This window comes from Triticum aestivum, chromosome 3B (genome assembly GCF_018294505.1).
Source record: "Triticum aestivum cultivar Chinese Spring chromosome 3B, IWGSC CS RefSeq v2.1, whole genome shotgun sequence".
Classification (NCBI taxonomy): domain Eukaryota; kingdom Viridiplantae; phylum Streptophyta; class Magnoliopsida; order Poales; family Poaceae; genus Triticum; species Triticum aestivum.
In genome coordinates, this window is record NC_057801.1 from 55,687,101 (window position 1) to 55,699,113 (window position 12,013).

At 43.4% G+C, this 12,013-nt stretch overlaps 2 protein-coding genes across 2 annotated transcripts; both read left to right on the forward strand.

The window, feature by feature from the left end:
- Positions 1-437: 437 nt before the first annotated feature.
- LOC123064714 (indole-2-monooxygenase) lies at positions 438-2,411 on the forward strand. The gene is made up of 3 exons (XM_044488130.1): positions 438-960; positions 1,246-1,674; positions 1,756-2,411. Exons 1-3 carry the CDS (start codon positions 469-471, stop codon positions 2,377-2,379), a joined length of 1,545 nt encoding a protein of 514 aa, XP_044344065.1. The 5' UTR covers positions 438-468; the 3' UTR covers positions 2,380-2,411.
- Positions 2,412-9,043: 6,632 nt separating this feature from the next.
- LOC123064715 (indole-2-monooxygenase) lies at positions 9,044-11,264 on the forward strand. The gene is made up of 3 exons (XM_044488132.1): positions 9,044-9,611; positions 10,035-10,463; positions 10,545-11,264. The coding sequence occupies exons 1-3, from the start codon at positions 9,117-9,119 to the stop codon at positions 11,166-11,168; spliced, it is 1,548 nt and encodes a 515-aa protein (XP_044344067.1). The 5' UTR covers positions 9,044-9,116; the 3' UTR covers positions 11,169-11,264.
- Positions 11,265-12,013: the final 749 nt, after the last annotated feature.

Here is a 12,013-nt window from a genome sequence, read left to right on the forward strand (position 1 = left end):
TACCGAAATACTTTAGTTGAAGGAAACTAGTACAAGTTCCCTCAACTACAAATATTTCGGTACATAGATAGTATGATTATTACCGTGCCGTGGATAGTCAAAACTTGCAGAGACGTACGTGGTGTGGAGGTGGGACGTCTACTTCTCCGGCGTGATTGAATACCACGATCGGTCGCAGGAGAAGGCTGTTATGGCCTATTCACCGGTAGCTACGAGGAGAAGAACAACCTGCTGCACGATTGAGACAGTGACAACGTTAACACACGTATGCCAATTGAACACGAAGAGCTCATCCATTTGGAAGACTAGACCTGATTTGGACACACAAGCACAAATATTGCTCCAAGTTCAGTGCACCGCAGATATGTGTCGATGTATGCATATGCTTTTTCGCCTTCTACCCGGCTTGGCTGCTTATAAAGCAACAGAGCTTGTGATGCAAAACCTGATAGAGCAACCGAGCTCAGCATGGCAAACCTCGTGCAGGAGCTCATGCTAGTGACTCCACCGCGGGCATGGTTTCTGTTCCTGCTCCCCCTCCTCCTCTTGTCTTTGCATCACTGGTTCACCAGAAAGACAGGATCTACAGGGCAGCGCCTCCCGCCTTCGCCGCCGGCGCTACCCATCATCGGGCACCTGCACCTTGTTGGCGCCCTCCCACATGTCTCCCTTCGGAGCCTGGCCAGGAAGTACGGCCCGGACGTGATGCTCCTCCGCCTGGGCGCCGTGCGGACCCTCGTAGTGTCGTCGCCGTGCGCCGCCGAGGAGGTGCTTCGCACGAACGACCACGTCCTGGCATCGCGGCCCCCATCCGTCGTCCCCGACATCATCATGTACGGCTCGTCTGACATCGCCTTTGCGTCGTACGGCGAGTACTGGCGGCAGGCGAGGAAGCTCGTCACCACACACATGCTCAGCGTTAAGAAGGTGCAGTCTTTCCGCAGCGCCGCCATGGAGGAGGTACTGATTTCTAATGATCTTGCAATTTTCGCCGCTCGGACAGACTTTTCTTTCAATGACTTTGCAATCATCATTGTCACACTCATTTGGCCAATCGACAGTACTACATCAGACAAGAAACAAAGGAAAACAATGACTTCCATGTCTCTTGTAAAAAAAGGACTTCCATGTGTTCCATGTCTCTTGCAAAAGAAATGATGACTTCAAAGTTTCCCTCTGATAATTAACAGTTACATATATGATGCTAGCTTCTCATAATTTAAGACCCATGCTATCATCTCATAGGTCAGCATGGCAATCGCCAAGATCAACGAGGCAGCCACAGCCGGTAGTACAGTCGACATGAGCGAGTTGCTCAACTCATTCTCGAATGATATGGCATGCCGTATCGTGTCAGGCAAGTTCTTCCTGAAAGATGGGCGGAGCAAGTTGTTTCGGGAACTCATCAACGACTCCTCGCGGCTTCTCGGTGGGTTCAACATGGAGGAGTACTTCCCAGCATTGGGTAGGGTAGGAGTGCTTAAGAGGGCGGTTTGTGCCAAGGCCAAAAGAGTGAGAAACAGATGGGCCGATCTGCTGGACAAGGTGATCGATGATCGTGTGAGCAAGCGCAAATCAGCGTCTGATCACAAGGATGGCGATTTCGTAGATATTCTACTGTCTCTTCAGCGGGAGTATGATCTCACAAGAGAGCACATGAAAGCTCTCCTCACAGTAAGTACAGATTACCTTTCAAATTATATAGCTTGATTTGTATATGTCTTTCTGTATCCCCTAACTAATTGTTATCCACAGGATGTATTTTTCGGTGCAACAGACACGTCAGCTAACGTCCTCGAATTCACCTTGGCTGAGCTCATGAGGAGGCCACACTTCATGGGAAAGCTACAAGATGAAGTGAGGAGTATCGTACCCCGGGGACTAGAAATTGTGAGCGAAACTGAATTGAACAACATGGTGTACCTACGAGCAGTAATAAAAGAGTCTCTCAGGCTGTATCCTATTGCACCTCTCCTTGCTCCGCACCTTGCCATGGCTGACTGTACCATCGATGGATACATGGTTCCTGCAGGGACGCGTGTCGTCGTTAATGCATGGGCCATTGCGAGGGATTCGAGCTCCTGGGAGGATGCCGAAGAGTTCATACCTGAAAGATTTACAGATGAAGGCAGTGCTAGGAATGTCAACTTTAGGGGGAATGGTTTTCAGTTCTTGCCATTCGGTGCAGGACGAAGGATATGCCCTGGTATAAACCTCGGAATCGCCAATGTTGAGCTTATGTTGGCAAACATCGTGAACCATTTTGACTGGGAACTTTTGATTGGGGTTGAGAGAAAAGATATTGATATGACAGAGGTGTTTGGGATAAGCATTCGTAGGAAGGAGAAACTATTGTTGATTCCAAAGTCACGCATATGAAATCGAGCTAAGCTAAAAATTTTGTGTTATCAGTGTATAACAGTGTTCTTGGGAAGAAGTTGTTATCAGGGAAAATGGTACCAATAAATAATGGCCAATTTTTCCAATATTGCTGTTTAGAACGTTGACAATCGTCAATGCACATTTTTTACCACTACTTTTATCATCACATACATATGAAATAAAAGAGAAAAAACATAATGCTGAAGTACTTTTGAAGTAAACTAGCATGGTTGCCTGCACAAATGCACGCGCAACATGCTTGCCGTCTATTGCTTTTGTGATTCACATTTCTTATTGTTATCTTATACAATATAACATCCATTGGGACAATACGAAATGAAAACTCACATGCTTAGTAGATCGTAAAAATCATATGCGTGAGTTCTGCCACAAGAACTCTAAATCATACCAATACCAAGGACAACAAATCTCTAAACTTGTAAACAGCTCTCAAAAAAAGAAAACCAGCACATATATCGTACACGCATCTATCATGACACATATTTTCAGATTTAAAGTTGATTCACAGCTCGGGAAACAAAAACTAATGATACAATCTTCTATATCTAAATAAGAGCACCCCACTACTTGATTTCTCTTGACATGCAAGCAGGGGCGGAGGCAGTAGGGGGGCGAGCGGGGGCCAGACCCCCCCTATGGATCGGCCCCCCTCGATGAGATGTAGCGGGGGCTAGAACTAATATCAGCCTTAATTACTTCGGCCATTAGGATGGACTAGCACAAATTTATGGAGAAAATTTACAAGCAAAGTGGTGGATTTTTGGGACGCGCTAGAAATGTGGTGGCAATCTTATGCTTGAACTTCAAATGTGGTGGTTTTTTGCAATTCACTCCGATTACTATTGGTCGCATGTTTTGAGTACTAACAATTTTAAGTGCAGGAAGAAAATTTGTCTTGACAGTATTGAGATCCTCAAGCCATGAAACATAATGACTTATCTCCTCACGGTTTAGTTCAGCTCCGGGACAGTATTAGGTCCTGTCTACCAAGCACCGGACATGTTTGCTTGATTGGAAATAAGCTGTCAATAGAAATTAGTTGTCAACTATTTTTGAATAAACAATATCAAAGACATAAATATGGTTGAGAAACTCACATAATGGTAGAACTGGAGGCGTCTGCACATCGACCCAGATGTCTCTATTACGTTTAATATCATCTTCCGGACGAATATCAAAGGTGATAATCATATCAGGCACAAATGCATAAGCCTTGTATAGTGCTTGCCAAGTTTTGCATTCAAAATAGGTGTACGTGTCTATAACAATGCTCGGTTTTTATGTAAACTCTCTTTACCTTCATAGTTTCCATAGCAATGAAACATATCTTATCGAAGACAAAATTCTTGAATGGCAGGGGATGCGCTAGTAGAATAGTGAAAATTAAAAATTATAAGCTCAAGCAAATGAAGAATATATAAGTCATGCTTAATTACGAAAAAAGACTTGTCGTTGTGACTTACTATATCGAATTCGAAGGTCTCATCCAGCTAGATGCCGAATCGCCTATCATCAACAAGGAAATTTATGTTGCACAGACCGTGCTGCTCTTCACAGTATTCGCACATAATGAAATCTTTTTCGTCGTCAGACGACATTTCCTATGTTCATATAGGTGAAACATTAAACGCTTACTAATTCTATTAATTCAACTAATTGAACTACTTCTATTAATTCAACTAGTTCTGTTAATTCAACTAAGCATTTACTAAAAATAAAATTGTTCTATTAATATTTTCTTACTAAAATAAACTAGTTATATTAATTCAACTAATTAATTCAACTAGGAATTTACTAAAAACAAACTACTTCTATTAATTTACTTACTAAAATATATAAATTAGCCATATATAGTAATATTTTAATTAGATCATCAAATCTCATATACCTAAATTTTTCTTACTAAAAATAAACAAGTTCTATTAATTCAACTAGTTCAACTAAGCATTTACTAAAAGATAAACTAGTTATATATTAATTGAACAATTCAAATAATCTCATATACCTAAATTTTCTTACTAAAAATAAACTAGTTTTATTAATTCCACTAGTTCAACTAAGCATTTACTAAAAATAAACTAGTTATATTAATTTAACTAGTTCAAATAATCTCATATACCTAAATTTTTTTACTAAAAATAAACTAGTTCTATTAATTTTCTTACTAAAAATAAACTAGTTATATTAATTCAACTAGTTCAAATCTCATATATATACCTAATTAATATCTAGCTAATTCATCTAGCTAACAATGACATTAATATTGAACAACTTTTCTATCTAATTCATCTAACATTATTATCTGCGTAATTCATCTAACATTAATCTAAACAATAGAAAACAGAAAATAAGTAAAAAAAATGTGTGTGTGTAGTACTGTGTGTGTAGTGTGTGTGTGTGTGTGTGTCTACGAGCGGGGGGCGGCGGCGTACGGGCGGCGGCGTGAGACAGCGACGCGACGAGGACGACGCGATCGACGACGGGCGGCGGGCCGGTGATCGACGGCACGATCGAGACGTCGGCGACGTAGTATGGGGCGGCGACGGCGCGCGGCGGGGGCGACGGCGCGCGGCGGGGGCGGCGAGGGCGGCGGGGACGACTGCGTGGCGGCGGCGGCGATGTCGCGCGACAAGAAGTGGTTGAAACTGATTTTTTCGTAAGTGCCATATATATAGGAGAGGCCTTTAGTACCGGATGGAGCCACCAACTGGTACTAAAAGCCAATTTTGGCTAGGCTAAGCGGCGGGAAACGGCCGCCTTTAGTACCGGTTTGTTACCCCAACCGGTACCAAAGGCCAACCCATTAGTATCGGTTGGAGCCACCAACCGGTACTAATGGTTGTGCGCTGCCATCCGCGGTGCACTATGTTTAATCCCACCTCGCCGAGCGAAGGGCAGCCGCACTGGTTTATAAACCCACCCGCGGATGCTCCTTTGAACTCCTCTATATAGCAGGCTTTTGGGCCTAACTAGGGCGCTGCCCTGTGAGCCTGCCGGCCCTTCTGGGCCTGAATTTGCACACCCTAGGTCAGGCAGGCCCACTGGACAGCGCCCCAACATTTTTTTGTATAGTTTTTTCTTTTCTGCATTATTTATTTTTGAGTAATTTTTTTATATAGTTTTTCTTTTCTACTTTATTTTTTTCTTCTATTTGTTTCTGAGTATTTTTTTAGTTTTGTCTTTTCTGCATTATTTATTTTCTTCTATTTATTTTTGAGTAGTTTTTATATAGTTTTTTATTTTCTACTTTTTTTCTTCTATTTACTTCTGAGTAGTTTTTTTTCTTTTTTTTCTTTTTTGCATTATTTATTTTCTTCTATTTATTTTTGAGTAATAATTTTATATAGTTTTTTCTTTTCTGTTTTATTTTTTTTCTTATATTTATTTCTGAGTAGTTTTTTAGTTTTGTTTTCTTTTCTGCATTATTTATTTTCTTCTATTTATTTTTGAGTAATTGTTTTATATAGTTTTTTCTTTTCTGCTTTATTTTTTCTTCTATTTATTTCTGAGTAGTTTTTTTGGCTGTATTTAGTTTCTTTGTGAATATTTTTATTTTAGCTCTCTAAACAAATTGGTAAATGATGACGTCGCTTTGAATGCTGCATACTGAACACAAAAAAGTCTGGAGTTCAAATAAGTTTAAAAAAATGAAGTGCCCGTGTAACAGATGAGTTCTCGTCCGAAACCCGGATACTCCGAAAGAGATTGTCCGGTTTGTTATTGCCGTGACCCTCTCTACTCTTTCGCACATGCTATGCGCGGGTGAAACGATGATACCTTCAACATTTTCAGAGTTTGTTTTGTAGTGATTTTCAATTTCACGGTCATTTAGCTCTGATCTAAACAAATCGGTGACTGAAAAACAGCAAATGATGTCAGAACGTGTTGGAAATTGATGACGTCGCTTCGAATGCTGCATAATGCCAGCCCAAAAAAAGTCTGGAGTTCAAATAAGTTTAAAAAAATGAAGTGCCCGTGTAACAGATGAGTTGTCGTCCGAAACCCTGATACTTCAAAAGAGATTGTCATGTTTGTACACGAAATGCGTCCGGTTTTGAGGTGAGTGGCGGCCGGCGGGGGAGGACCGGCGCGGGGGATTGAGGGGGAGACTGAGTGACTGGAGAGAGTGAGGGCGTAAACATGTAAAAATATACATCAAAAATACATTGATTATCAATGATCTTTTTGTGTACAATCTGAATTGTCAATATGAGTCCTCACCTATTTAGAAACCGATGAAGACTCATATTGAGTCCACAAATTATACACATAGAGTTCAATGAAGACGAAATGCTTGTGATAGTTTGAGAAGTAACATACTTAAGGTGGTAAAAATCTTGCTAGGGGAGCGAGGTGGGACTAAAAATAGCCTGCCACAACCTCTTTAGTGTCGGTTCATGCCACGAACCGGTACTAAAGGTGCTGGCCGGGCCCCAGCATCTTTAGTACCGGTTCGTGGCATGAACCGGTACTAAAGGTTCGCACTGAACCGGTACTAAAGATCTCCTCCCGTCTAGCCATTTGAACCGGCACTAATGGACACATTAGTGCCGGCTCAAATGCAAACCGGGACTAATGTGTCTCACATTTGACTCTTTTTCTACTAGTGCTTAATGTAAGTCATTGGTATGTGTTGTTCTACTACCCTCCTCGCTGCATGTCGTAACGACATATTCTACATAGCCTTTGAATTATCTATAGTTGCATCCTGCAATTTTAGTAGATTAATGAGCTTGGAAATGAGAAGATAGATCATTGTTTACTTTGCTACATTGAAATGCGTCAACCTAATATCACACAATACCAGCAAAAAAAGTCACACAATACCAGTTTCCTTTTTCCCCATATCTCTTTAAATCATTACAAAATTTCCGCAGCAACGCGCGGGGTACCCTCTAGTTATACAAATAAGTAGAACATGCATCTACGATGGCACAAATTCCCAGATCTAAATTCGATCCCCTGGACCCTATGGAACAAGTTTAGATCAAAATTTGATCGTCTTTGTCCTCAACTTCGACTACGCCCTCTACTTCCTCAATATCACTATGTCTGGACACTCCGAAACCTAGAAGAAGGTTGCTGAGGATGCGGTTACGGCCGTCACGGCTTTGACTTGGGCAACTGGTGGGTATAATCGGTTATATGAATTAAATCAGCCAAAGAATTGCTAATTTATCCAACAACCACCACCGCCGCCTCTCTTAGTCTGCACGCAAGATCTTGGACACCGTTGACAGTAGGTGAGGGCATCCCCGGGCTAAGATATAGTGGAGGGGTGGAGAAGAAGGAAAGCTGCAATGAGCCCCGACGGCCATACGAGCAGAAGGAGGTACGCTTGTTAGGATCGCCATCGCAAGTCGCCTCTCTAGACTCATATTTATTCTCTCTATCTGTCCCATTATCATTATGCTATAACTGAAAAACAAGATCCTTTTTAACCAAAAAAAATAGAAACATGACACAAATCTTAGAGCAACAACTGACGATGTATATATGGGTGGATGGTGTGTCCCCGTTATCCATGTACGGTAGAAAAATCATAGCGGATGAGTTAGCTAGCTTGGATAGGATATCTCCACCTAATACTTGGCTAGATTCGGCCCGGTTGCTGCAATCCCGAAGGGTGCAACCATTCTGATAAATGAATAAAGAAAGTTTGCAGTGCAAAAGAAAAAACAACCGACGATGAGTGTGTGTGGAACTGCGGACGAGGATTAAGGTGAGGAAGGGGTCCCACCCACCTGAAAATCAGAAGGGGGGGGGGGGGGGGAGGGCTCATGTAAGAGTCTGTATGTTTAGCATTTTTGAACTGCGGACGGTGTATCTCTGTCAAAAATACTACATCTACAAGGCTTCACAGGTTGTTACGGACTCCTCCCAAATTTCATAAACATTGTCCCCCATAATTTTCATGGGGATGGGCCCCCTTCCCAGCTAACACCAAATCAAAAACTGTCACATAAAATCAATCCTTTAAACTCTTGTAAAAACCCGTATGTGTAGCATTGTTGGTATCCATGTGCGGTAGAAAAATCACTCCTGGACAAAAATCGAGCCTATCAAAACACACCGTGTTCCACTTGTCTTCCTCACACGCACGCACGGTCCTTCTACGGTGGGTAAATTTTCAGTGCCGTGGATGGTCAAAAAGCTTGGAGCGCCGTGGTGCGCTTGGCCTCCTACTTCAACCGCATGATTGATTGAATTCCACGACGGGCGGGCTTGTAAATCCCTACGGATGAGGCGGTGGCTGGGCGACCGACTGATTAAGAACGATTGTACGACGTGTTAATCCACCTGGAAGACAAAACGTGGACACTACTACATCACGCGCTAGCACCAATATTGCTCCATGTTCAGTGCACCACAGATATGAATCATGCTTTTCCCGCGTGACTGAATTCGACGACCGGCGGTAAGGAGGACCCGATGCATGATGGCTACACGAGTGAGTGGCAGCGTACGTTAACAGACGTATACTGATTGAGTACCAAGCTAGAGCCCATCCATCCGGAAGACTAGATTTCCCGTGCAGACGTGTACGTTAACAGACACGGTTAGATCACCATCACCAATATCTCGCTGCAAGTTCATTGTCCTTTTTTACTTTGCCCGGCTGCTTATAAGCAACTGAGCTCCTCATTTCTCCGGGAGAGCTCCAGTCCAGAGTGAGTACTTACAGAGCCAATCACTCCAGACGTCGGTTCGCCATGTCGCATCTCCTGCAGAAACTTTTGCCTGAGACCCTGCCACGGGCATGGTTATTTCTCTTCCTCTTCTTCCTCGTCGTGTCTGTGCAGTACTGGATCACCGAAAAGTTCGGTGCAAAAAGGAGGCAGCGCCTCCCGCCTTCACCGCCGGCGCTGCCCATCATCGGGCACCTCCACCTCATCGGTTCCCTCCCCCACGTCTCCCTCCGCAGCCTAGCAAGGAAGCATGGCCCCGACGTGATGCTCCTTCACCTGGGCGCCGTGCCCAACCTCGTTGTGTCCTCCTCACGCGCTGCGGAGGCAGTACTGCGCACTCACGACCACGTCTTTGCATCACGGCCCCACTCCGTAGTCTCTGACACCATCATGTATGGCTCGGCTGACATCGGCTTCGCCCCATACGGTGAGTACTGGCGGCAAGCAAGGAAGCTCGTCACCACACACATGCTGAGCGTTAAGAAGGTGCGGTCTTTCCGCGGCGCCGCTGCAGAGGAGGTACTGATTTTTAATTATCTTTAGATTTCCAGGTGCTGATAGCCTTTCTTTTAAGATCTTGCTCTCATTATTCTCGTACTGATTTGGACTCTCACTTCTGTCAGAAACAAAATAACGGAAAGGACTTTCATGTAGTCCTCTGCTAACTGTTTCTCTCTCCGTCCGGGTTTATTAGTTTCGCTCATAGTTTGCATAGTTTGTGTTTAATTCTAAAATAAAATTAACTAATAGTAAAACATAGACTTGTATAAGAAATGATACCACGTGAAACTACTTTTGAATACGAATCCAACGGTAGTTGAATCTATATATGGTCCACCTTTGACCCAAAATATGAGGGAAACTTATATATTAACGTGGACCTATAAAGTACTACATATGTAAATGTTAGCTTCTCATACTTTACGACCCATGCTATTATAGGTCAGCATGGCGATGGCCAAGATCAACCAGGCAGCAGCTGCCGATGCTGCAGTAGACATGAGCGAGCTGCTCCACACATTCGCGAATGACATGGCATGCCGCATTGTGTCGGGGAAGTTCTTCTTGAAAGATGGTCAAAGTAAGTTGTTCCGGGAACTCATCAAGGATACCTCACGGCTGCTAGGCGGGTTCAATTTGGAGGAGTACTTCCCTGCAGTCGGTAGGGTAGGAGTGGTGAAGAAGGCGGTTTGTGCCAAGGCCGAAAGAGTGAGGAACAGATGGGCCGATCTGTTGGAGAAGGTGATCGACGATCGTGTGAGCAAGCGCAATTCAACGTCTGATCACAAGGATGATGATTTTGTGGATATTATGTTGTCTGTCCAACATGAGTATGATCTCACAAGAGAGCACATGAAAGCTCTCCTGACCGTGAGTACAGATAATACCTTTCATACTAAACAAGTTGAATTGTATATATCTTTCATTGTCCTAATTACATGATATACGCAGGATGTATTTTTTGGTGCAATAGACACATCAGCTAACGCCCTCGAATTCACCTTGGCTGAGCTCATGAGGAAGCCACACCTGATGGTGAAGCTACAAGATGAGGTGAGGGGTATTGTACCCCAAGGACAAGAAATTATCAGTGAGACCGACATGAACAACATGACGTACCTAAGAGCAGTCATAAAAGAGTCGCTCCGGCTACATCCTCTTGCTCCTCTCCTTGCTCCGCACCTTGCCATGGCTGACTGCATCATCGATGGATACATAGTTCCTGCTGGGACGCGTGTGGTCATCAATGCTTGGGCCATTGGTAGGGATCCGAGCTCCTGGGAGTATGCGGAAGAGTTCATTCCTGAAAGATTTACAGATGAAGGCAGCAGCATGCATGTCAACTTCAAGGGGAATGATTTCCAATTCTTGCCGTTTGGAGCAGGACGGAGGATGTGCCCTGGTATGAACCTTGGGATCGCAAATGTGGAGCTTATGTTGGCAAACCTTGTGTGCCATTTTGACTGGCAACTTCCGCTTGGGGTTGAGAGAAAAGACATTGATATGACAGAGGTGTTTGGGCTAACCGTTCGTCGGAAGGAGAAACTATTGTTTATTCCAAAATCACGCATGTAGTCGTGAAAATAAAACAAAGCTAAATAGTGTGTTATATCACATAATGCTTTTCTTTGTAAAGAAGGTGCTATCGGCAATAATGGTACAAATAAATAATGGCCAATTCTTCCTTCTTATAGCTACAAATATTGTTGTCAGATGTCAATGGAGAAGTTTGACTACTTCACCCTAAATCTAAGCCACTCAGCCACATAAAGATTCACGTCACCACATGTATAACTGCTTGTACACCATCCGTATTGGATAGTAAAAAGAGAAATGAGTCAGTCATTAAAACTGGTACTAGTTGGCCCAACGGCAAGCACGGGACAGGAGTTCAGATCACAGCTCGGGTAAATTCCTGAACCGTCCTAAGCTGGTACTGACTTACAGCAGTACACACATTCAACCTGCAATTCGAAATTAATCCCCAGCTCATGCTGGATTACACTTTTTTATTGGCTCATCAGTGAATTTCCTTATCGTCTGTTTTCATCCGAGATGCGCAAGGAGTCCATCTGGAGGTGCACTGCCCAGGCGTAACCTGCAAACACCATCTTTGCAATCAAATAAACTGAACTGAATAAAAACTCAGGTACCTAATCTATGGAAATCACGCCAATGCCGCTGTCATTAGTCGAATGCAAATCAGGTAACCTGATTCTTTCTGTTTAGAAACTGAACACAACCTATTCACTAATCGCGTGTAGCATCTAGTATATGCATGGATTCGGTGGTTTAGAACAACTTCTATGGAACAGGGAACGTTTTTACCTCTTGGTCAATCTCGGTGCTGCAAGGTTCACCATCCCCATGGATTTAATCAACGACGCGGGCGACGCTTTCTTCCTTGGCCGCACCAACCA